At 48.6% G+C, this 27,116-nt stretch overlaps 1 protein-coding gene across 1 annotated transcript in view; it reads left to right on the top strand.

Moving 5' to 3' along the window:
- LOC138505078 (mucin-5B-like) overlaps window positions 1–27,116 on the top strand; it is a 2,064,041-nt gene that overhangs the window by 615,961 nt on the left and 1,420,964 nt on the right. The window contains exon 19 of the mRNA XM_069625397.1: window positions 4,523–4,702. Coding sequence (XP_069481498.1) covers window positions 4,523–4,702 — 180 coding nt within the window. The remainder of the gene's footprint in view (window positions 1–4,522; window positions 4,703–27,116) is intronic.

The raw sequence follows: 27,116 nt of genomic DNA, 5'->3' as shown, positions 1-27,116 counted from the left end.
GGCCAGGCTGTTTTCAGGGTCCACACCTTCATGGGATATCCACAGCCGGAGTAAGGACCCACCAACGGAAACCACGCAAAGACCAAAAGTGCTATCTTTCTGATACTGCTTGGTTCCTTCTTTTCTCCTGAGCTTGACAACCCAGCGACTCCTTCTTCCAGAGGGGATCCATCCTTAAGGGGTCCCGTCGAGTAAAGCCAAGAAACTCAACCACTTTGCATGCCAAGTCACCCAAGGAACTTTGACGAGGAAGAGCATCTTCCAGCCTCAGAAATCATCCAGAGGTCCCAGATTCGTCTTGGATCCTGTTCTCCTGTGGTATTGCAGGTACTTTGGGGTGGGGGAACCTGTAGAAGAAAAGCAGAGCTTTATTGAACTTATTTGGACTGGGCGTAATATACAAGATAAGGTACAACCTAACCTTTCCCTTTCAAGTTTCACAGGTAGGGGGAACTTCACACAGTATCACTATTTAAGTCTAAAGAATGTATACTGACAATGTTGCTAAACTATCCTGCCTTTCTATAATGATTTATGAAGTTACACATTGCTTAGTAATTCTCACGCTTTTTAAAAATTGCCAGAAGTTGGTGCATTTCTAATGAATTTATTGTTGTCATTATTAGGATAGTGTTGCCTGAGTACAAAGTGTGGTATTTATTGATGTGTATATTTACTTGAACCTTATTTATCTAAATTTTGATGGCAGTAAAAGACTGTGTTATCACATAACATAGTGTGTGAACATTCCTTTTGGGGGCTTGGGGATTCACTGTACTTAAGAACCAGCCTGCATCATCTCCTGAGAGTCTCAGCGTGGCTGCTTGTCCAGCGTTACTAATTCAGAGCCTTGGCTTGGGTGCTCTGTGCTTCTACCCTTAACTGTATAGAGGGCAGAAATCCAGATAACCCCCTCCAGTCTTTATGTCCACCAATCCTGCTTCCCCTTCCTCCTGCCTGGCACAAATATCAGTACCTTTGTTTTTGTTGTGTTCATGGTGAGGTTGTTCGCCTTCATATAATGGTATTTAACAATCGTTGCAAACTCACCCAGGTGCAATCAAACAACATAATGTCGTACAGATAGGTTATCCACAGCAACATTTGACCATATATCACTGGGGTACAAAGGCAGCTTTCGACAACGCCTCATCCATATAAGAAAGGTATACATTAAAAAGAAAAGGCACTAATATACACCCTTGACGCAATCCATGATACACATACATTTCCCGTGTGGTGTTTCAGATCAGATTCAGCATCACTCTTAGTTCTTTAATAGTATGCAGTTGAATAAGAATATTTAAAAGATGGCTAATGATACCCCACTTCCTTAACTTCATCCATAAAATATTTCGATTCACTTTATTGAAAGTAAGGGATAAATCAATGCTTGCTGCATAAATCGTTGGTACCAATTTTTGGCAGGTAAATTTCTGCACATGGTCCACTAACAAGGTGGTTACCATCCCCTACACGAAACCCAGTCTGATTCGGTTTAATCATCGCATTTGCCACCGGCCGTTGCTTTAGTACTTTTGAAATCAAAGAGGCTAACACTTTAGAGTGGGCATCTAATAGAGCAATTAGCATGTAATTCAAGTGGTCGCATTTGTTTCCTTTTTTTAAAATCAGAACTATATATCCTGATGACCATGTGGCTGGCATTCTTTTCTCCCTTATAACAACCTCAATAAAGCATTTAATAAGATAGCCCATACATTTGGGTCAGCCTTAAACACTTTATTACATAGGCCATTGGGACCAGGGGCACATGACATACTATATTTCTTAATTAAGACTTCTATGTCTTCAAGCTCAAATTGCAATGTACACTTGCCATCACTTTCTTTACAGATGTACATACTCTTGGAAAAAAGCATACAATTAATCAAAATGTGTGATCCATACAGGTTCTACGATCGGATTTTCCTAAGAATACAACTGAAAATTGTATGTAGAATTAGTTAGTTGCCAATAATTTAAATGACACTTATTTAATATACACCTCAACATGTCTTCCCTTCTTTCTGATACATGTGAAAATGCAGTCTTAACTTTATTTTTATACTTATGTTTTTCCTTTCAAATTCATTCCTTTTTTGCATATACTATCTTGATGACACTTATTTATCCGCCTAATATTTAATCTAAATTCTCATTTTAGTTCTTGGATGTCCTGGTTGACTCTCCAAGGTCTCACAGAATTAATATGAGGGGGGACTTTTTATGAATCACAGATTTCTTTTCTTAAACTGGAAAGGTTAGCGGGGTACAAAACATCCATCTATTATCTCTGGAAAGTACAATATAATTCACTCCTTATTTTTGCATTAAAGCTATTAATTACATTAGGAGTCCATGTTAGCCTATTTTTGCTCCTAGAGCCATGTATGGCTGGCACAAGGTTTCCGTGCACCAGGTGATTGGTTCTTAGAAAATGGGCCCATAAAATGTGATGGTAACTCTGGGCACTATCAGACGCCCAAAAACGTTCTGCATGACTCGAACAACTTTTCTGAAACTGGGAAGGACCTGCACAGGGAGGTACACGAAGGAAGAATAGATGTTGAAGTTGACATTTTACATGGAATATGCACATGAATGGGCTATGGCAACATCACCAGTAGCCATCTTTTAATATTTGATGGGTGGATGCTAAAGCTTTGAGGGTCTAGGTCCAATAGGACAGGGTTCTGGTTTTCAAAAGGCAAGTTTGCAGTCAAGAAAAGCAAGTTCTTCAGAGACAATCATGTCTGCCAGATTTACAGTGTATTTCACTGAAGACCTGGTATTTAGAAACATGCTTGTTAGGTAGTGCGTGTGCTATTTTGGGAAAGCTGAAGGATTCAGAGAGATGGAGGTATGGAACAATACAGAGTTAATGTTGTAGACCACATTGGAAGGAGGTTGCAAGACTTCAACAGAGAGGTGATTTCCTGTTGTAGCCTCAGCTAAGGTTGGTTGCGGCATAGGTGAATGTCACAGGATCACCAAAGTTGGGAAGTAGGGGGAAGGGCATTTGCAGGGTCGTACATTGCCTTGTAATGGGAATAGGGTGAGGTACAGTAGTATCGACATTTCCTTCTCCAGTCACAGGTTCAAAGTGGTGTCACCAGTGGGATGTCACAGCTACCACTAAAAATGCAAAAATCTGGGGTGTGCAGCACAGAGGACCTGAAGTAGAAGTTCAAACTGAATGTGGGTGGGCAGGCTGGAAGTACTGGTAATGATCTTCCCTTATTGCATTGCAAAATGTTCTATTGGTACCACTGGACTTCAGTGGTTTGAAACATGTTTCAATGTTTAATAGTTCAGATGTGCAATAGCTCAGATGTGCTTGGACACCATTTTAGGATATAACGGGTAATAACTTAACAATTTATATCATTTTCAAGATGTTTGCTATTATTCTTCTGGGATGTACTGCAGTATTTAGCCTCAGCAAGTCAGTACAGATAACTGAATTCCATTGGTGCTTGTTCCTGGTCTTTCTGAAGTGATATGAAGCAGACCCCTGATGTATATGCGATTTTACAGACACTTAATAAGGGTGCACAATGTAACTTGAATTTAATCAGTAGTATAGTCGAGTAATTACTAATTTGTAGGGTTATAAAAAGAGCAGTTGTAGAGGTTGGTCACTATTTGCTGTACTGTTACAGACCACCGTAGGAAAGCTGGCGTGGCCATTTTAGTAGGTAGCCAGCTCAGAGTCATTCTAGTATGCTGACAAATAGCAAAGTGGAGGAATCAAAGGCTGTGTACCATACCTGTGGTAAAGGATGATTTCCTAGAAATTCTATAACTCCAAATCCAGTCTCACTTCTCATACGGCACATCATTCTGTTCTGTATTGATCTTGGCTTCCACCTGCATAATGCTAAGAGAAGTACTTGTTTGTATCCATTACCTAGCTTAGGTACCTAAGACATATGAGGGCTTGGGTTGCATGCATAGATGGCTACCCTAATCACCATACTATATAGCTGAGATTCCCAGCTGCACGTTTTCTCACAAATATCACTGTCCCAGTGCAGTCTTCAAACTAGATGTTGTAAGCCACTGTAACTACTCATGAGAAAATTAAGGACATTATATGTCATCATAGAGCTGTGCTGCTGAGGCTTTCAATTTGCTACCCGAATCCAGGGTATGCAGATACCAGATTTGTGGAAAGTGTGGTCATGTATTGAGAGTCCCAGGCACAATGTACCCCTGTGACTTCACTGAAACAGCTCTCTAAAACCATGAGTGCTCTTCTACTGATGGCACAGACAGAGGACATATATAACCTTTTACTGTCACTTACATCAGCATTTCTTATGTTGCCAATAACCCATTCACCGTTCCTCACTGAAGACTGCCTATGAAGCTCATGTCAATGGACAACACAATCTCTAACTATGCATTTAGGCTGTTTAACAAGGAATGTTTGATGCTTATTTGACTCCTATATTCGATCATTTATAGCAATTCAAGTGTAGGCTTTCTTTTGATATTTGCTTTCCTCCTTTTTCAGGACTGTAATTTAATCCTAAAGGACAGGCGCTTAACTGTGTATGGGTGTGGTGCAGACATCACAAGCAGATATGTTGTGCACGAGAGCAGTTTTTTCCTTGTGGTCGAGCTTGACATTGGAGTGGTCATTGTTTGGGATAAGAAGAGTCGTGTTTCTGTAAAAGTTTCCAACAAATACAAGGTGAGATTTTGTATACATTGTGGCTACTGACATGTTTGTTAAAGCACTTATTGCATTGATTTGAGCTTCCACTTGGAGTCTTTGAAGCTGAGAAGGTGGTGTTCCCCATTATGGGCTCTTGGTAAATATTCATAAACATTAACTATCACCACTTGTGTAGAGGATCTCTGAGCACTTCTAGGTTATTTGCTATGGTACATTTTTTTCAAAGCCTACCTTGCATATTTTTCAAATATTTTCTACAGTAATTCAAAATCAACCACCAGCAAGCACATTAGAGTGCTATAAAATAATCTCCTTCTCTCTAAGTTAACAATGAAAATGGTGAAACTGATAGTCTGTCATGTAAGGGGGACATAGAATACTGCCACTTTAAGGCAGCAAAGCTGCCCCTGAATCCCTTGTTGCCAATTGGAGCCCAATTAATGTTCTTGTTGTGTTTTCTTCTTTTTCTCAATGTCTTTTACAATTTGTTATTTTTGATAAATAAATACAAAATACAAATCTTCCATCTACTACATGTTCTAGTAATGGGAATGGGGACTTATTTCACCATTTCCTTTTCCCAAAATATGTTCTCCAGATCTACTCTTGGGAGTGCATGTAAGCTTCTTCTGACAAATGTTACTCTTGCGATGCATATTTTGCCTTCCTAAAAGTCATTCCAGACAAGAGGGTGGCGTATTTAAGGAAATATCCTGCAGGAGGCTTAAGGAAAGAAAACAAAACAGACTTACAGGCCGATTTATGGAATTAATGTGCGCTGAAAATTTCTGCGCAAGCGTGCGAAAGCATGCGAATCGCAGCGCAAGTGCGAAAATCGCAGCGAAACCCATGCACAGCGATTCATGGAAGTCCGTGCGCGTGTAAATCCATGGATGTGCGCTAAAATCCTGCGTGGTGCACGCTGGCGCACACGTCTTCAAACAGCTTGCGCTACGCGCACAGCGAAAGCGCACATAGCGCAGCGCACACAACAAAAGTAGGCATAACACGGGGCGTAACACGCGGAATGGGGAACAACGTGTGAAAATGTGGGCGTCACGGGGGAAGTACAGGAGGCAAATGCGTGGAACGCCCACACGCGCGCCTACAACACGAATTCATTGAATCGAACGGGGCTAATGCGTGCCCCAAAAAAGACACGCTAATCCAGAAACACGTACGCCAGCAGGAAGCAGGCGTACGTGGACCCACGCAGCATAAAAGTGCGCACAAACAACAAACAAAGCTCAGACACTAAGATGAATATACCGTTCCTTGCAGAAGTGGTCGTGGGATACCACAGGAGGAGGAGGAGGATAGTCGGGCCCAGAATTTTTACACCCAGAACCAGCCTTTTTGGGTTGCCTGATGACCAGGTGTATGGGAGGTACAGGTTTCCACCTCACATAATACTCAACCTGGTGAGTGAGTGGGAGGATGACCTCACATCACCCACCCTGTGCTCCCAAGCACTGAGCCCCCTGGAAAAGGTGCTCAATGTACTGCACTTCTTGGCCACTGGATCATTTCAGCGGACAAGTGCTATAGTGGGGGGGTGTCACAGGCCACGCAGTCACGCTGCCTACACTAGGTGTTGGCCATCATGACTGCACGCCCATCAGTCCGCAGGCACATATACCTGCCCAGAACACCTGCAGAAAGGCAGGCTGCCATCAAGGATTTCTACGGGGTGGCACAATTCCCCAAAGTGCTAGGTGCCATTGATTGCACCCATGTGGCTCTACGTCCCCCCAGGGCAATGGAGCACATCTATAGAAACCGCAAGCACTGGCATTCCATCAATGTGCAGGTACTATGTGATGCCAAGGGAATCATCACCTCAGTATATGCCATCTATCCAAGGTCCACCCATGACAGTTTCATTTACAGAATGTCAACCCTAAACCAGGACCTAGAAGCTGGGCAGCATGGCGATACATGGCTGCTTGGTGAGTGTAAATGCCACTGCACATGCATGCATGTTGTCAGATACTGAGTAATGTCACAACCCCACTAATGATACCCATCACCACCTCCCCAGGGGACAGTGCCTACCCTCTGAGCACCCACATGATGACACCAATTCGGAACTCCACCACACCACCCGAGGTAAGATGCAACACAGCCCATAATGCAACCTGGGGCATAGTGGAGCTCACATTCGGAGTGCTCAAGTCATACTTTCGCTCCCTTGACCTCTCTGGTGGGCAGCTGCTATACGCTCCCCCAGTAGTGTGCAGGATCATAGTGGCAGATTGTGTCCTGCACAATGTTGCAACACGCCGGGGCCTGCCGGTGGACATGGTGGTGCCCCCACATCCCCAACCACATGCACAGCCGCTGTGCATGGGAGGGGAAAGGGCATGTGGTGAGGCAGCCCGTACGCAGCTGGTGGCTAATTACTTCACCTAAAATCACACCCCTGTGGAGTGCACCCAGCCCTGGCACATACCAGCTGACAATCAATGATGATGACATAAGGGACAGTCAACTGTCACAACCATACCAGCCGGAGATTGGTCACCTGGAAGTGTTACATTGTGTGCATCCCTACCTACCGAAACACCACCAATGCTGTGTCATTATAAGACATACATCTATGCTGCTAAATTGATTACCCCCTTGCAAAATACAACATGAAAACAGCGCCATGTCACCCAACCCCTCCCCAGCTCCGCCTCCCAACACACCATGGCATGTCATGCAATGTGAAAGAAAACAAAGCAATGCACAAGACCTGACACAAGTGTTACAAAGTGCACTGTCCCAAATGGAAACTGCCCACAGACAATATGCTCCCAGTAATCAATAACAAACAGCACACATGAACAAATACTTACCACCAATACAGCAACACACCATGAAACATTGCAAAAACATGACAGTACTAAGTCAAAGTAGTGGTAGTCTTAAAACCTGAATAAGCCAGCACATCGACCCCTTCCAAATGTAGAGTGTTGCTGCCACGCAAATGTGTCAGTGTACTGCCTACAACATGAACTCCATCTGCAAAGGAGACGGCCTTGTGAAGACATGAGGAAGGAACCTGCAAATTAGGAGGAAGACATGGATGCACAAGCACATATCAATACACCATGCAGTGTACAATACAACAACAATACCCACTAGGGATGTCCACACAGTATTGACTACAGACTGCCCACACAGCTCATGGGAGCCCAATGTCACTGTGTACGTCACTGTCACTTGGTCACACCCTTTGCAAACCCATGAAAACGGGAAGCAGGAGGGATGTGTGTGTCACGAACCCAAGCATCTAATCCAAACTCTGGACAAGCCTGCAAGTGCCCAGCTGGAATACAGTGGATGCCCAAGGGAGCCACACAAGGCAACAACTGTAAAAAAAAAAAAAAAAAAAAAAAAAAAAAAAAAAAGAAATGGCCATGTGGGGGGTAGGGGGTTGGGGGTAGGCCACCCAGGAGGTTCGAGGACAGGGTGCACACCAACACCCACCTGCGTGGATGTTGCGGGAAAAAAAATACCTCCATGGGCTATGCCATTGTGGGAGAACTGCTGTCGCTCTCTTCACCCTCTGCTGCTGCATCAGGAGGTGGTGGCACTATGGGAGGCAGCCCACGCAAAGTCCTGGTATGGTCCTCCATGGCAGCAAGCATGCAGGTCTGGAAGGTCTGATTCTGGAGGATTAAAGTGCGGAGATCCCCATGCAGCACCTCACGGGTTGCCTGCACTCTGCACGCATGGCCTCGATTGATGCCCGGATCTCCTCACGTGTTGCCTGCAGCTCAGCTGAGAGCGAACGTGTGAGCTGCTCCAGCTGCTGTTCTGCCCTAACATTTCGGGAAGCCTCAAGTTCAAGCAGCCTCTGCCTGAGGTTGTGGAGTTCTACCCTCAGGGCTTCCCTGTGGCCCTGTGACTCTATTGATATGGATTCGCGCTGAGTCTCCAGTGCCGCCCGTCGGTCCCTGTTGGACGCCAACATGTCTTCCCTGTGTGATTGGCAAATGGAGTCTGTTGCCTGCTGTTGTTGCTCCATCTGCCTTTCAGGGGGGATAATGGAAGTGGCCACCCTCTCCATTGCCTGAGCCATCATTTCTACTGATGCTGTCTGTTGGGTTGCCATACTGTACATGGAGTTTTCCCATAAAGTATTGCCTGGTGGCCCACGGCCACCGCGTCGGCGGGCACACCACCTGTTCGGGGCAAGGCGATCTGCACCTTGCTGTGCTGGCACTGCCTGAGGCTGCAGGACTGCATTCCCCCTCTGATCTGCTGGCCCACAAACAGGATCAGATGCTGTGGAGTGTGACCCTGCATCCGTAACTGCCAAAGGCGGACCTACCAGCACTGACATCCCCATAGAGGGTTCTACCCCTAGTGCAGGTGGGTTGGACAGAACAGAATCCCTGCCAGAAACACTGACCTGCGACAGCACATAAGTCTCATCATCCGACTCAGCACCTGAATAGAGGTCTGGGGAGCTGCACCCAGAGACACCCCTCGACAGTATGGTCTGCAGTACCAAAGTGTTTTCACCCACCACCACACCACGTCCCCCACTGGTGCTTGCTCGTGGCTGAGAATCCTCCTGTGTCTGCACCATCTCCTGAACCTCACCAGCATCAAGTGCGTTGTCACCTGCAAAAACATGAAATACAAGAAATGGAAACAGGCATGAGCACCATAGCACACACATAGGCCTGACAAGACAGAGATCCTGTACATGGTTTACACATGTCCCACATGACTATAACCCTGGCATGCATGCACTGTCAATGAGTTTGAAGGGGAGTCAAAAAGGCAGACAATGAGGACACCAAGATGGAAAAGCAACACATTTGCAGCATGTTGTGTAGCACTGGCATCACACATCAGCCTGTGAGTGGCATGTCCAATACACATACATGACACATGCCAGCACACAGATGTCATGTAGCATAGCCATGGTAAAGTAGACAACTACAGCGATATGTCAGTAAATGAGTACTGTCACACATCCATGTCACATGGACATGATGAGAAGATTAATGCAGAATAGTGTTGCAAAAATGCATGTGCCACACACTGCAACACATCCAGTGTACAATAATATAGTGATTGTAGGCAGATGTACACATCAATGTCCACTTCAACATGACAGGAAACAACTATCATGTTCCACATGCAAACAGGCCCCAAAAATACATTTCAGCAGGCCAATACTCTCTCGCCCTGAATGGTCTAATCATTCACATTACCAGGTAACTAATGTAGCATAATGTGGGGTGTAAACAATGACAGAAGCATGTCACATATGTGGCATTAGGGATGAAAAAAGCATATGGAAAATGGGATGATCTAAACAATCAGCCTGAATGAACACAGAAGAAACCAGAACAGTGTTGTTACAAGATGATAGTTCAAGGGCCACAGCAGTAATGTGGGGCTAATTGGCTACTGTGGGCAGAAGGGATACTGTCATACCCAAATCAAAGGCACGTGAATGTTTTGGAGGAAGCACATGGGTGACCCATAACACTCATGAGTACACATCCTCACCTGGCACTCAATCATAACCCGTCACCCAAACAACATACACATGGATTACACACACATGCATGGGCACTCATCGGACAATGCGTCGTAATCAGGTAGGTCTCCCACGCCTTGGATCTGTTCCTCTGTGACGAAGGTCCCAGCAACAGACTCATGTTCAGTGAGTTTGTTGTCCTCTGGTGGAGACCCACTGCCAGTCACCAAAGTAGCGGCATGACTTGAGGCCAGCTTGTTCTTTGCTCTGCGTTTCAGGTCATTCCACCGCTTTTAGCAATCATCAGCTGTGCGCCTCACAAATCCAAGGGCACTTATGCGGTCCACGATGGTCTGCCAGTGTGCCCTACATTGACCAGGTGTGGTCTTGCACCCTGCAGTCACCAACATTTCGCGGGTATGTGCCGACACATAGGCCACAAGTGCATCAAGTTTGGCGTCATTAAAGCTAGGCTTCCTTGAGGTGCCGGAGTGTGTAGCCGTGTCTGGGGCCTCAGCCTGTAGTGCCAGAGCACCCTTCTTCCCCTTTTTCAAAGGTGGAGCAGAGCCTGAGTGGCTTATGCTGCTCTGGTCAGTAGGGGCAGAAGCACCGGTGGACTGGGTACTAGGAGTATGCGAATGCACAATGACCATAGGTCTTGGTGCAGGCATTGGCTGAAGTGTGATGTTGGCAGGGGCAATGTTGGTTTGATGGACCTGGACCGACACTGTCCCGGCTGGGAGACTCAGAGCTGGGGTGGATAGAGCTGCAGCTGCCCCTGCAGCCTCCCCACCCTGCCTACTTGGGGCAGCAGATGACATCGCTGCCCCAGATCCACGTGGCCTGGTGACACCAACTTGCACTACCACACGTGGCTTAGACTTGCTGACCTGGAAGTCAGCCTGGGAGTCATCCTGTGCCGGTTCAGGTGCCACAATGGGCTGGTCCAACAAGGGCTGAGCTGGGATGGTGTCAGCTACGTTTCCCGCAACCATGGGGGGGCATGGGTGTCCCTGATTGGTCCTCGACACATGGGGGTCTAGGGCCACGCTGCAAATCCTGGCCACGTCCCCTACCACGCCCACCTTTTGGAGGTCGGCCACATTTGCCTCCCTTACCGCTTGGTTGCCTCCCAACCATGGCACTGATGTTGTTGTGCGTATGGGAGTAGCAGTAAACGATTGTCCTGGGCAATTGGGGGTGAAAGGGGTAGGGTACTAGATGGAAATCGTACCCTACTGCTCTAGCAAGGCTGCCTGTGACCCCTGGGGGAAGATGACCGGTCACGCAACGCACAGGCACCCCGAAAACAAAAAATAACATGCACGCAACCCCTCGTAGACCACGTGCGTGGAAAAATGAACCCGCACTATGCTGTGACACCCAGGAACACAAAAATAAGCATACGCGTGTTACACGCAGCCTACAATGACCTCTGAAGGGGTACGCGACACATGGGACAAGCCCAGTTGGTAAATACGTGCGTGACTCACGGTCTGCCTGGAAAAAGAATGTGAAAAAGACGCACGTGTGCGCGTTGGCAACACCCCCGCCAGAAGAAGAATTGTACGCTGTCTGAGGAGACAGGACAAAAGAAGAAGTGAACGCTGTTTGAGGAAACAGGTCTAACAAAAAAAATGAACGCTGTCAGAGGTAACAGGGAGTACGAACTTGAAACACTGTGAAGTAATCGCGTGTGAACCGACAAGAAGTACAGAATTCACCCACTCCCTGTCCACGAAAAGCACGTACAAGGAAATGGGGTCCTACACGTACCTTTTAAAGCGGCCCACACGTACGTCACTTACGCGTGTACGCGCTAAGGCCCTTTCCTCCAATTACACGAGCTGACACTCGGACGTGCAGTTTTTGGACGTGTACGATGAACATGCACCCATGTTGAGGGAAACGCCCGCGCGCATCACGTCACATACGCGTAGGCCCTTTCCTCGGATTACACGCATTGACACGTAGACGTGCAGTTTTTTCACGCGCCATGAGCCACTATTCCCACATCACTAGGGAAACGCCCGCGCGTGTAACGTCACAGATGCGCTTACGCGCTAAGGGCCTTTCCTCGAATTACACGCAGACTTGCAAGATTTTCACGAGCCAAATCACTCCGTATCAAGCTGGCCACGCAACAACACACGGAAGACCACGCTCATGCCCAGAAAGCCGAATTACTGCCCCCCAGAGCCCCAAGCACGCTCCCACCTGCCATCTGCTGCTACCTGCCTGCTGCCCACGTGCCCTGCTATTTGCTGCCTGCACATCCATCTGCAGGGGTGCAGTTGTTGTGACCACCCCTGCTGGAACTGAAGACTCCCGACTGGGATACCATTGCTCCACAGCCGAGCCCCAGGACCCAGTTTCCCACCCACACCTGCCTCTGTGGTTGCCATGTCGGGCACACCACCATCTGGCACCACTGACAACCCCCAGCCAGAGAGGCAGAGGGCCACCAGCTTCAGTGCCAGGGAAGTTGGTGTCCTGGTGGAGCAAGTCCTTGGGCAGTATAATGCCCTCTCGCGCCGACTATGAAGGACGGACCAGGATCTGGATGAACATCGTGACTGCCATCAACGAGGAGGGGGTGGCAGTCAGGGACATCAAACATGTCAAGAAGCGCTGGGAGGACTTCAGGTCCAGGACCCTCGACAAGGCCCGGCGCCTCTTGAAGGCAGCGGATGCCAAGGGGCCACCTGTCCGACCACCAAATGAGGGTCCTGGAATGCATATGCCCAGCGCTCCACGTCCAGGTCCTTGAGAGGCAGACCCGTCTGGAGTCGAGCGGTAAGTGTACATGCATACTGATTGGACGCTGTGCGTGTCGTGGTGTGCCAGTAGTGTGCAGGTTGCACATGTGTTTTTGTAGGGCCATGTATGGATGTGTATGTACAGGGGCGTGAGGCTGACACATGCAAATCCTCTCATGTGTGAGACACATGGATGGTGTATGTGTGGGTAAGCATGCAGGCCAAATGCAGATGTGGAGGCACACATGTTTTAATTACTGTGTATGTACGTTGGTATGGTTGTGGTGTCACACATGGATGTTGGTTCCAGCTGCATGTATCTGCACTGTGTACATGTGCATGTGTGTGTATTTGACAAGTGTGCAACTGTGATGCAACATGGATGCATGTGACACTGATATGTAGAAGGCTGAATGCCAGATGTGACATGGATGGCGATCTCATCACTGCGACAGTTGGTGGAGATGTACACATGCATGTAAGTGTGGTGGCGTGTGTGCATGTCTTGTGCACTCCCCGTGTTTAATGTGACGTCAGGCTCACCTTCGGATGCTGATGCTGTTGTATGTGTATTGATGGTGCTGCCTGGTGCAATATTGCTGTGGAATTGCTCATGGTGTGAGTAGAAATGACATGTGTGTTAGGGTGTGTGATGCCATGTGTGAGTTTGACACTGCCACTCATGTACAACTGTCATGTGTGTATCAGCCCATTGTACAGTGCCCTGATGCCTATGTTCTATCTCTCCCGGACTGCAGCGTCAACTGATGAAAAGGGCGGAGAGGGTGCTGTGGAGCAAAGCGGCAGGGATCGCACCACCAGCTGGAGACGCAAGGCCCAGCTCCCCTCCCAGATTGTCATCTCTTCGGGGAGTGAGGGGTCTGGTGCCGCATCCCAGGCCGCAGCTGCCGAGGGTAGGTCCAAGAGGCGGAGGTTGGAGAGGGGCTCCTCGGCAGCAGAAGGGGCAGCTGAGACCCCACAGGGTCCGACGGAGGAAGATGGCTTGGAGTCATCCAGGTTGGGGGGGGGGTTTGGAGGAGGCCGTGGAAGGGACACACACGGGGCCTGGAGGTGGGGATTCCACTAGAGCTAGTGGTGCAGTGCAGGGGCAGGGACAGGAGGCAGCACAGGCCGCCGCGGAGGTGCCTGTGTGTAATTGTGTCCCTGATCCTGTGACTGCATCATCCAGCACCAGCAGGGATGCCTACGTCCAGACCCGTTTTCAGGGAGGGGATGGGCACACAACAACTGGCCTTCCTCTCCCTGCGGACGTGGCTATCCGGGAACATGTTGAGCCTGTCCTGGCTGGGATAGCGTTGCGTCAACGGGGCATGCGAGTTGACCTGCAGTGTTTTCGTGAAGACACTGCACGTCATCTCAGATGCCTCTTTGACCGTGTTGACCTACTGGGTGCTGGACCTTCAGCTACCAGTGCTGGATTCCTCCGTGTGCTGGACCTTCTTGCGACCCCCTCCTCACCTGAACCCCCTACGTGCCAGTCGTCCTCCATGCCATCTTCCCACCCATGTATCACCTGGGTACCCTGTGGAGCTGCCTCTGACCCAGCGGCCAGGCTGGTGGAGGACACAGCCCTGCCACAGTCGGGAGTCAGACGTCCAGCAGGGGTGGCCACCACGACAACTGCACCCCAGCCCGAGGAGGACGTGCAGGCAGCAAGAGCCAGGGCGCAGGCCATAGGCACAGCAGCAGCAGCAACATGGTGGGAGCAATGATGGCTCGGGGCCTTCAACATCGGAGGGGCAGGCATCGGCCAGAGGGCAGGAGGACCCAGGATTGCAAATGTCTCCGCGTGGCAGCGGTTGGGCCATGCCATAGATGCGGAGTGGCAGCGGGCGGAAGAGGCACGGCTCACAATGGTCAGGGCGGAGAACTACATGCGGAGGGCACTGAGGTGGGCCGATTGCCTCAAGGCAATTCGCAGGGAGTTGGAGGCCAACATGTCATCGTCCCTGCGAAACCTTGGGGCCATGGAAGAGGACCGCCTCCAGGACATTGAGCGGGAGTTCGATGATGCCCTGGCCCGGGACATCCAAAAGTGAGCTGTCGGACTAGCCTGCTGCCATTGTAAATAGTTAGTTAGTTAGTTAGTGTTAGGTTTCATTTTGGTTTTCATTTTTTTTGGGGCGCTTGAACAATACCCCACATTTTTGTATATAGTTCTTCATTAGTTAGTGTATTTTTGTAGGTTTCATTTGGACAGTTGGCCTCATGGACCCAGGATTTCATCCTTGTAAATAGTTGGAGTGTGGATTTGTCGGCATTTTCTTTTTTGATTTTTCCAGGGAGCAATGGATTTTACTTTTTCATTTCTGTTTGGATTTGCTTTGTTGGAAGGAGACTTTGGAGACATTTTTGATTTCATATATTTTGGATTCTGATTTCCTTTTTTTATCATTATGTGACATTCTGCATTGTTTTCCTTATGTCCATTGTTTGGTATTTGATTTTCTTTCACCACATTTTTTGTTCAATACATTTGTTCCCGTACTTCAATGTGTGGTTTTTTCTCATTGGTTTCATGCATGTCAAGATGTGGGTTTTCACATTCACTGGCACCCATTGTATGTGGGTGACGGACATGTGTTGATGTACATACATGACATTTGGGTTGTTTCATGTAATGTGCATTTCAATGTGGGGTGTATGTTATGCTTGGTTGGTTATTTCGGCAGGGCTGGCGTGCCGTGGGATTTTGGTGGCCATGAGGGCCATGATTGTGGGTCAAGTTGACGTGTTGGGGGGAAATGAGTGGGGGCCTGCTGGCAGATGCCCCTCACTTCTGGGGGGTGGGGACGCAGGGCGACATGAGTGGGACATGAGTGGGGGCCTGCTGGCAGGTGCCCCTCACTGCTGGGGGGTGGGGGCACAGGAGGACACGAGTGGGGGCCTGCTGGCAGGTGCCCCTCACTGCTGGGGAGTGGGAGTGCTGGGGGACATGAGTGGGGGACTGCTGGCAGATGCCCCTCACTGCTGGGGAGTGGGGGTTCAGGGGGACATGAGTGGGGGCCTGGTGGCAGATGTCCCTCACTTCTGGGGGGTGGGGGCGCAGGGGGACATGAGTGGGACATGAGTGGGGCCTGCTGGCAGGTGCCCCTCACTGCTGGGGAGTGGGAGTGCTGGGGGACATGAGTGGGGGACTGCTGGCAGATGCCCCTCACTGCTGGGGAGTGGGGGTTCAGGGGGACATGAGTGGGGGCCTGGTGGCAGATGTCCCTCACTTCTGGGGGGTGGGGGTGCAGGGGGACATGAGTGGGACATGAGTGGGGCCTGCTGGCAGGTGCCCCTCACTGCTGGGGGGTGGGGGCACAGGGGGACATGAGTGGGGGCCTGCTGACAGGTGGCCCTCACTGCTGGGGGGTGGGGCGCAGGGGGACATGAGTTGGGGCCTGCTGGCAGGTGCCCCTCACTGCTGGGGGGTGGGGGTGCAGGGGGACATGAGTGGGACATGAGTAGGGGCCTGCTGGCAGATGCCCCTCACTGCTGGGGAGTGGGGGTTCAGGGGGCATGAGTGGGGGCCTGCTGGCAGATGCCCCTCACTGCTGGGGAGTGGGGGTTCAGGGGGACATGAGTGGGGGGCCTGCTGGCAGGTGCCCCTCACTGCTGGGGGGTGGGGGTGCAGGAGGACATGAGTGGGGGCCTGCTCGCAGGTGCCCCTCACTGCTGGGGGGTGGGGGCGCAGGGGGACATGTTGCGCTCACCTGGACCCCACAGTGGTGTCGATCGGACCCAGACAGCTGTGGTCTCCTTCAACGTGATGCGTAGTGCAGAGATGACTGTCTGGACTGGCCCACCTAGTCTTGTCTGCTGGACCCGAAGAAGTATTTTCCTGCAAGTTGAGACAGGGATTAACCACCTGTGGGTTTTAGTGATGGCCTCCCAACGGTTATCGCTCTCCCCCACTAATCTCGTCCGATATCCCCTTAGTAACCTCACCTTATGTTCGTAAAAGATTAGCTCTCCATCCTGCGTGTCTTGCAGGGGCGCGTTATCGCTCTCCCCCACTAATCTCGTCCGATATCCCCTTAGCAACCTCACCTTATGTTCGTAAAAGATTAGCTCTCCATCCTGCGTGTCTTGCAGGGGTGCGTAGATACCAGTTACTTCACGGGTTTGAAGGTGTTGGGAGAGTTCCAGTAAGTATTAACTCTGAAGTCCCTGGCGGGATTGGTAAGTATCAAGTTCAAAGAGTTCAATGTGCCCGATGTTCACTCTTGTCCCCTTCCTTCCTTAAGTTGCAACTGAGTTCGTGAGAAGAAGGTCTCGTAGCTGCTGCTGGCGTTCAGGTAAGAGTCTGTGTTACCCAACGCTGTCCGGTAACTATTGCATGCGTTAACGTGTTGTTTTTCTCCCTCTTTACAGATGCGGCATATGAAAATGTGGAGAGTTATGGAATAATACCACCGGTGGTAAATCAGGTAAGTCTATGGTGGTAAGAGGTTGTTTTTGTTGATTCCCTTGGCTCACCTTGTTTTTTCTTGTGTCCCCTAGGCGTCGGATTACGGCGAAGAAATGATGGAGACAGTGCCGGATCGAAAGATGCTGTGAGAACTGGTGAGTATGGCGCCGTGCTGGAGCTGGCAAAGCGACGCGTGCAGGACTGATGTACTTTCCAGGTCTGGAGATGAAATGGTTCCGGAATTAGGTGAGGAATTTGAAATAAGTTTGTTTTCTAACCTTGGCCTTTTCTTCTTCTTTGTTCTAGGAGCTCCGGGTTCGAGGCGGCCTGACAGAAGACTGGATGCTGGCTGCAGGCACGGTGAGCGTCACGCTGCTGGATGCAGAATAACGCGAAGCATGTGCTGCTGTTCGGGTGTGGTTTAAATAGCCTCCAAAGTAGTTCCAGGTAAGAAGTTCCCTAAAGCCACGCCTGAGTAAAAAATAGTCCCTGTAACAAAATAGTCCCATCCAGGCCTCATGTAGGCTTGGACTCTTTTGCAGCATGGTCTGCATCAGGTAAGTAAAGTCTATGAGCCTGGCGCCTATGGCGCCAGGATTGATTTCTGTGATGAGCCTGGCGCCTAAGGCGCCACGACTGAACCCAGACAGCCCCTAGCCGGGGCTGCTGAGGTTTAAACAAATGTCTGGATGCCTGCTCCCAGAGCTGAGGGCCTTGGTCCTGATGCCCGGGGGCAGGCATCATGACAGCACCCCCCCCCCCAAGGCCCCTCCTAAAGTTGTTCTTCCCCCTGGCCCCAGTTTGTCTGGGAAGTTCCGATGGAATCTTTTCACCAACCGAGGTGCATGAACGTGGTCGCTAGGCTCCCATGATCTTTCTTGTGGTCCGTAGCCCTTCCAATCGATCACATAAAAAAGTTTTGATTTAATCATCTTGGAGTCCAGGATATTTTTTACCTCAAATTCAGGTTCTCCATCTATCAAGATGGGGTCAGGTGGTTTGGTTAATCTTGTCCCTGGTTGAACTGGTTTTAGAAGTGAAACATGAAAGACAGGATGAATTCGCATATTAGAGGGTAATTCCAATTTGACGGCTACCGGGTTGATAATGGCCTTAATGGTGTAAGGTCCCAAATATCTAGGATTAAAAGTCTGAGTTCCCTTCAGAGGTATATGTTTTGTAGCCAGCCAAACTTGATCACCAATCTGGTATTGTGGAGTTTCACTTCTATGTTGATCAGCATTTTTCTTGTATTTCTCTTTTGCTTGTTTCAAATGTTCTGTGGCTTCCTTAAAGGCTTGTGTAATAGTAGAGTGCAAATGACTAACTGCGGGCATTTCTAAGTGCTGAGGCGAATCGAGTTCTGAGGTTCGAGGGTGATGTTCATATATGGTATAAAAGGGCTTTGTCCGGTTCCTGAATGTACAGAGTTATTGTATGCGTACTCGGAAATCCATAAAATATCTTTCCAATTGCTTTCGGTCTGGTGTAGCAAGCAGCGTAGGTACTGTTCGAGGGTCTGGTTGGTCCTTTCCGTCTGACCATCGGTCTGGGGATGGTGACTTGTTGATAGCCTTGCGTCGATTTGTGCCAGTTGACAACATTTCTTCCAAAAATGCGAGATAAATTGACTACCTCGGTCAGAAACCAATACGGAAGGGAATCCGTGTAATCGAACAATGTTTTCGAGGAACTCTTTGGCCAGAATCGAAGCAGAAGGTAACCCCGTTAAAGGAATAAAGTGGGCCATTTTGGAAAAAAGATCCACAATAACTAGGATGGTGTTAAATCCATTACATGGAGGTAGATCTGTAATAAAGTCTAAAGACAAGGTGTGCCATGGTGTAGGTGGAATATCCAAAGGTTGTAAAAGGCCAGCATGTTTTTTCTTCTGGCTTTTGTTTTGGGCGCAAATGCCACAAGACATCACAAATGACTTTACATCTTTTCGCCAAGTGGGTCACCAGAACTCCAGAACAGTCTCTTAATTTTCGCTTCAGTTTTTGCGATACCTGGGTGCCCTTCCATCAGGGTGTCATGGTAATTGGAGATGACTAGTTCTTGTATTTCCTTGTGTGGTAGAAATAGTCGTCCTTGATAGTAAGGTAGGTCATTGACGACTGAATAGTCTGGGCCTTTCTTTACCCAGTCTTGCAGGGTTGCTGGATCGAAGAGTTGTTGGATTTTTGAATGAATATCTTCTAGTGTCTGTAGAGTAGTTATGCCAAGAATTCTTTGCTCAGGAATTATTGGCACCGGTTTCGGGTTTGCATATGCTTCTCCCATCCCTATTCGGGATAAGGCATCTGCTTTGCCATTTTTGCAGCCTGGTCGATAAGTGATCACAAAATCGAATTCGGCAAAGAACAATGCCCATCGAAGTTGTCGCGATGATTGGGCTTTGGCTGTTTTTAAATACTGCAGGTTCCAGTGATCAGTAATTATGGTAATAGTATGCCTGGCACCAAGAAGATAGTGCCGCCAAGCCTTAAAGGCGGATTTGATGGCTAATAGCCCTTTATCGGTAACCGCATAGTTTAACTCAGGTGCTGAGAACTTTCTGGACCAAAACGCTACTGGGTGAAGTTGACCGGTTTCAGGGTCCTTCTGGGACAGGACAGCTCCCATGGCTAAACTGGATGCATCAGTTTCTACTATGTATGGAAGCTCAGGGCGTGGATGCTTTAAGACAGGTGCTGATGTGAATTTCGCTTTCAGCTCTTGGAAGGCCTTTTCAGCCTCTTCGGTCCACAAGAAGCGTTTGTTTTTTCGCAAAAGTGCTGTGATGGGGTGTACAACATGGGAGAAGTCCGGAATTAATCTGCGGTAGAAATTAGCAAATCCGAGCATGCTTTGTACCCCTTTGACTGAACTGGGTGATGGCCACCTGAGAATTGCGTCCACCTTTCGAGAGTCCATTCAGACTCCTTTTGGAGTCAGGATAAATCCAAGAAATTCAACTTCCGTAGCATGAAAAACACATTTTTGCAATTTTGCATATAACCTGTGCTGGCGTAGTTTCTCAAGGACTGCATGCACGTGCTTAACATGGTCTGATTCTGAGGAGGAGTACACTAGAATATCATCTATGTATGCGACGACACAGACGTCAATGAGTTCACGAAGGACATCGTGCATAAAATACTGGAAGGCTGCTGGTGCATTGCACAACCCGAAGGGCATCACCTGATATTCGGATAATCCGTACTTGGTGCGAAAGGCAGTCTTCCATTCGTCGCCTTTCTTGACATGTACCTGATGATATGCCCCTCGGAGATCTAACTTAGTGTAGATACAAGCATCCTTTACTTGGTCTAGTAAGTCGGGGATCAGAGGCAATGGGTATCATTTTTTTACTGTAATCTGATTTAATGCGCGGTAATCTATGCACGTTCTAAGGTCACCTTCCTTTTTTGGTACGAAGAATAAAGCTGAGGATGCAGGAGACTTGGAAGGACAAATAAAGCCATTAGCAAGGTATTGGTCCAAGTATTGCCGTAGGTGATGATTTTCAGGTTCCGTGAGGGCGTAGATTCTACTGCATGGGGGTTGTGCACCGGGTAGGAGGTCGATTTGACAATCGTATGATCTGTGAGGATGTAATGTATTGGCCTGTTCTTTTTGAAAAACATCCTGAAATTCTTGGTATTCCTGAGGTAACTGCACAGTTGGGTTAATAACTGTAGCCAGGCCTTTGTTCAAAGTTTTCCCCGGGTAACAGGTGTGTGCACAATCCGGGAAGGTTATTCTCTTCTCTCGCCAATCTATACAAGGATTATGTATTACCAACCACGGCATCCCCATTTATCTGGAACTGCGGGGCTTTGATTAGATCAACTACAATAGTCTCTCGATGCCCATCTTGACTCAACAGTGTCATCTCTGTAGTGGAATGAGTTACAGGCCCCGAGGCAATCTCAGTTCCATCAACTGTGGTAATGACATCCGAAGTGGTCTTTTTGCAAAGAGGTAGATTCATCGTTGACACCAATTCGTGGTCCATATAGTTTCCTACGGCCCCGCTATCTATGTATGCCCTTACTGCGTGCATACGTGTTGGCTGCCTGGGATCAAGCAGGACCATTGGGATGATCAGATGCGAGGTCTGAGTGTCCTTCTTTAAGCTCGGCAAGTGGACCTCTACGCTTGTCGGGCGTGGTCGTTTCCCGAATCAGGCTCTATGTGGCTTTTATCAGCAACTCCTACCACCTTCTTGGGTGGTTTTGTAGGGCAATCGCGTAGAAAATGTCCTGAGGTTCCACAGTACAGACACAACTGCATCTGTCGTCTTCTTTCTCTTTCCATTTTGAGTTAAGGCTCCTTTAACCCCCCCGATCTGCATGGGTTCAGATGCATCTGTTCCTTTGCGGGCAATGTTGGGTTTAACCAATACCCGGTTCTCGAACTTAGCTCGATCAGTCTTTCCATTCTGAAGTCGGTGGTCTAGCTGGACCACTAAGTCTATAAATTCGGTGCAATCCTGAGGTGGGTTCACAACTTGAGCAAAGACATCTTTGAGTTCTTGTCATGATCTCTGCTTCCAAAAGATCAGGACTTACCCGACTCGCTTGGAAGCAGACCCATAACCCCGGTTCCGAGTGCCAGCCAGTCCCAATTGGGACCTTTTGGACCCTGTCCTGGCGCTAGTGGCACCAGGCTCATAAAGATGCCCAGTCCCAGCGCTGGAAGCTCCGGGCTCATAATGCTTGGGTGGACTTACCTGCAGCAGACCATGCTGCTTACTTACCTGCCAGTTGAACCCCTGATCCTCTTCTGTTTGGGACTACTTTTCCTGTTGGGTGGGGCAGGAGCCACTCCCTAGGTTCAGAACACTGGAACTCTTCTGGAAAGCAGGAACTCTTTTCTTAGGCGTGGCTGTGGAAGGAGACACCTAAGCACTACAGGAGGCTATTTAAACCACACCAGATGGATGAATCTTGCTTTGCGTTATTCTGCATTCTCTGCAGCAGAACGCTCATCGTGTCTTCTGCTTCTGATCCTGGGCCTAAGGGAACAAAGGCTTACCATCCTGGAATCCAGTCTTCAGCAGCACCTGTAAAGACAAAGAAAGAACAGGATAGCACTACGGTCTTCAGTGGCAGCGCATCTCTTACCTGGTCCATCGGCTGTCACCAACGCCTCGCGCTGCATTCCGGCATCTGAAAGACAAAGGCTTACCTACTCTTCGCATGCTCCGGAGGTCTTCGCACTGCATTCCGGCATCTGAAAGACAAAAGCTTACCAGCTCTTCGCACGCTCCGGAGGCCTTCGGCGCTGCATCCCGCATCTGAAAGACAAAAGAAGGTGCGTTTAAAGACATTGGGCAACTTTATTACTCACGTGCCATTACTCCTTCCCACGCCGAATCCAGTGGGTATTCCAGCGCCCGTCAGCTTCTCTAAAGCTCCGAACTTGTACCTGTAAGATAAAACGGACATTTAGTGCGCATCGTGAAGCAGGCTACAAGCGCTTACTTACGTGCTTCCAGGCGCTTCTATTCCTCACGCGGGTTCGATCCTCAACTCTCATCAGCCCGCCATCCGCCATCACCGGAACCCTGCAAAACAAGAGATATCATTACAAAAGACTTTTAAGACATTTGAAGTGCCCAGAACTTAACGTTCGTGCAGTTAACGACGGACAGCAGTCCTCTGAGGTCAAGAGGCCTGCACCCTTACCCAGTGAAGAAACTGGTTACGGCACCCTGCCCCGAGGCAGATTGAGAGCTCGGCGTTCACTTACCTAAGGTGAGGGCGTTAACCTTTGGGGTTCTACGGGAGAAGAGAAAGGGAAGAGGAGAGAGGCACCCAATAACCCCAGTTCAGTAATCCCATATTTTCTATCTGCAGACATCTTACTCTTCGAGTCAGACATACAGTGCACAGAGGTCCAGCCCAAAGAGCCAACCGTGTGTTACACATCACCCTTGAAGATACGGCATTCACCCAGTCAAGACCGGCGCCTCTGCGGGAATCAGGTGAGCGTTACAGAACGCAAAGCCTACCGCAAAACTCCCACCCAGGCGCTATGGAAACCTCAGATACCGACCAGCTAGCCCAGTTACTTGGGGAACTAAGAGCAGAAGTGCATGCAGCCCGTCAGGAAACTAATGCTCTAAGAAGGGAACTGATTATTTCCAAGGAGCGAACAGACGATCTCGCTAGACAGTTGCTACAGTCACAAGCCGGACAAACTCCGTTACCCGCATCAGGGGCAAATCTTCCTTCAACATCCTCTACGAACCCAGTGCAGATCAACCTACCTGGGAATGTACCTCTGGCTCCGCCCGAACGATTTTCTGGTGACCCAAAGAGGTTTGCAGTATTTATTAACCAGTGCCGGTTGCACTTCTTATGCCGGCCAGCAGCCTTTCCAACTGATCAAGCTAAGGTAGCTTTCGTACCTTAGTGGCAATGCGGCAGACTGGTCGATCCCTCTAGTTAATCAAGATGATCCGGTTCTCCATGATTTTCAAGCTTTTCAGCTCAGTATGGAAAAACTGTTTGCAAGACATTCACAGGGGCAGGCCTTGGACAATGAGCTCCTTTCATTGCGACAGGGTAATCAAGACCTTTTGGCTTATATTGTGTCTTTCAACAGACTGATAGTGGAAACTCGATGGCCTGAGGACAAAAGGATTACGCTGTTTTATAGAGGTCTACGTGGAGAGCTCAAAGATGTGTTAGCCCAAGTAGTGAATCCCCCGCAAGACTGTTCGGACTATATTGATTTAGTCGTTCAAATTGACCACAGACTGCAGAACAGGAAGGCGGATCGTTCCAAGTTCGATGCTCGAGTATTTTCCAAACCACCAACTCCTACCAAAGGAGTAGACTCCGGGGAACCCATGCAAATAGGGGGCCTGAAAGGACCACTAACACAAAAGGAGCGGGAAAGGAGAAAACAGCTGCAATTATGCCTCTATTGCGGAAACTCGGGGCACTTTCTTCGAGACTGTCCGGTGAAACCAGCCAAGAAGGCAGTAGGAGCTGCAGTTACCAGGGTCACAAACTCTGAGCAGGGAAACGACCTCGCCCGACAAGAATAGAGGTCCTCTTGCCGAGCGTTAAAACCAGTTCCGTGACCTCGCATTTCGTGATACCTATGGTCCTCATTAGCCCAGAACATCCGGATCGATTACATGCGATTGAAGCTTACGTCGACAGCGGTGCCATCGGCAATTATGTGGATCATGAAATGGTTTTGAGGATGAATCTGACTCTTTGTCCAAAGGCTGTAAAGGACGTCATTACTACGGTGGATGGTACAGAGATAGCCTCCGGACCAGTAACGCATACCACCCAAGAAGTGACGCTAGTAAGTCAAGATGGACACCATGAGAAGATCGTGTTCGATGTGATCAAGGCCCCTCAGTTCCAGATTATTCTAGGAATTCCTTGGTTAGAGAAGCACAATCCTCAGATCGATTGGCGAGCAAGAACGGTTCAGTTTCCAGAATGTGTCTCTACTTGTCACCCTCGACCTGGTGTTGCACTGGCAGCAAGTTCCTCGGAGGCTCCCCAGTTACCTCCTGAATACCTAGAATTCCAAGATGTTTTCCGGAAGGATCAGGCTAACTCTCTACCTCCTCATAGGTCTTATGACTGCCAGATAGACCTGATACCTGGATCTACTCCTCCTTGTAGTAGAATTTATGCCCTCACCGAGCCTGAGAATCTTCATCTCCGACAATACCTGGATCAATACCTAGCGAATTGGTTTATTCGTCCTTCCAAGTCCCCTGCTTCCTAAGCTTTGTTCTTCGTTCCAAAAAAAGAAGGGGACCTTAGAACTTGTATAGATTATCGCGCTCTGAACCAGATCACCGTTAAGAATAGATATCCGTTACCTTTGATCCCTGAACTCCTGGACCAAGTCAGAAAAGCATGCATATATACAAAGCTGGATCTTAGAGGAGCCTACCACTTGGTACGAGTAAAAGAGGGCGATGAATGGAAGACGGCCTTCCGCACCAAGTATGGGCTATTTGAATATCAGGTCATGCCCTTCGGACTTTGCAATGCCCCGGCCGCCTTTCAATATTTTATGAACGATGTCCTCAGAGAGCTCATAGATGTGTGTGTTGTTGTTTACATTGACGACATCCTCGTTTATTCTTCATCGGAAACTGAACATCGGAAACATGTGAAAATGGTCCTCGAGAGATTGCGTCAACACAAACTTTTCGCTAAGTTGGAAAAATGTGTTTTCAACGTGACTGAAGTTGAATTCTTGGGATTCATATTATCACCTAGCGGAGTGCGTATGGATTCAAAGAAGGTCGATGCAATTCGCAAATGGCCATCGCCATCCTCCGTAAAAGGTGTTCAAAGCATGTTAGGTTTCGCTAACTTTTACCGCAGGTTTATCCCCGAATTCTCTCGAATAGTCCAGCCCATCACCGCCTTGTTAAAGAAAAACAAACGTTTTGAATGGTCTACCGAGGCGGAACAAGCTTTCCAGAATTTGAAGACTAGATTTATCTCTGCACCGATCTTAAAACATCCTCGCCCAGAACTCCCCTACATCGTTGAAACTGATGCTTCGAGCCTTGCTATGGGGGCAGTTCTATCACAGAAGGACCCAGTAACCAATCAGTTGCATCCCGTGGCATTTTGGTCCCGCAAATTCTCGCCTCCTGAAATCAATTACACTATTACTGATAAGGAACTTCTAGCTATCAAGTCTGCCTTTAAGGCTTGGCGGCATTATCTTCTGGGGGCCTGACACACCGTTACTGTGATTACAGATCACCGAAACCTGCAATATTTGAAAACCGCAAAAGCTCAATCCTCTAGGCAACTCCGTTGGGCACTATTCTTTGCCGAGTTTGACTTCATAATTACCTATCGACCTGGTACAAAAAACGGTAAAGCTGATGTTCTTTCTCGGATGGGAGTGGAAGAACATTTGATCAATCCTAAACCTGTACCTATCATTCCCGAACAAAGAATTCTAGGTGTAATCGCCACACAATCCATAGAGGAAGTTAAGGATAAAGCCAGGCTACTGGTAACTCCAGCAGACATACAGAATTGGCATCTGCAGGGAAAGGACTTTACGGTGAAGGACAACCTATTATATTTCCAAGAACGGTTATACCTGCCCAGCACAGATTTACAGAAAAAGATAATCTCTTGTTATCGCGATTCTTTAATGGAAGGACATCCCGGTATGACCAAGACCTCGGAAAAGATCAAGCGCTACTTCTGGTGGCCGTCTTGGAAAAAAGATGTCAGAGACTTTATAATGTCCTGTGGAGTATGCGCCCAAAACAAGAGTCAAAAGGAAAAACCAGCCGGCCTCTTACGCCCTATTGACATCCCGCCTCGCCCTTGGCATACGCTTTCTATGGACTTCATCACTGATCTACCTCCATGCTCCGGATACAATACGATCCTAGTAATCGTGGACCTATTCTCCAAGATGGCACATTTCATTCCACTCAAAGGCTTACCAACAGCAGCAACTCTGGCCCGAGAATTTCTCGAAAACATCGTCCGACTGCACGGTTTTCCTTCAGTTCTAATTTCGGATCGAGGTAGTCAATTTATTTCTCATTTTTGGCGAAGTTGCTGTCGGTCGGCTCAAATTGATGTGAGACTTTCGACCAGCCACCACCCTCAAACCGACGGACAAACCGAGAGGACCAATCAAACTCTGGAACAGTATTTGCGCTGCATGCTACAACAAACTGAAAAAACTTGGAAAGATATCCTTTGGATAGCCGAATATGCCTACAATAACTCTGTCCACTCGGGAACT

The sequence above is a fragment of the Ambystoma mexicanum genome, chromosome 11 (genome assembly GCF_040938575.1).
Source record: "Ambystoma mexicanum isolate Mex_15411 chromosome 11, UKY_AmexF1_1, whole genome shotgun sequence".
Taxonomy (NCBI): domain Eukaryota; kingdom Metazoa; phylum Chordata; class Amphibia; order Caudata; family Ambystomatidae; genus Ambystoma; species Ambystoma mexicanum.
This window is presented reverse-complemented; position numbering and strand designations above follow the sequence as displayed.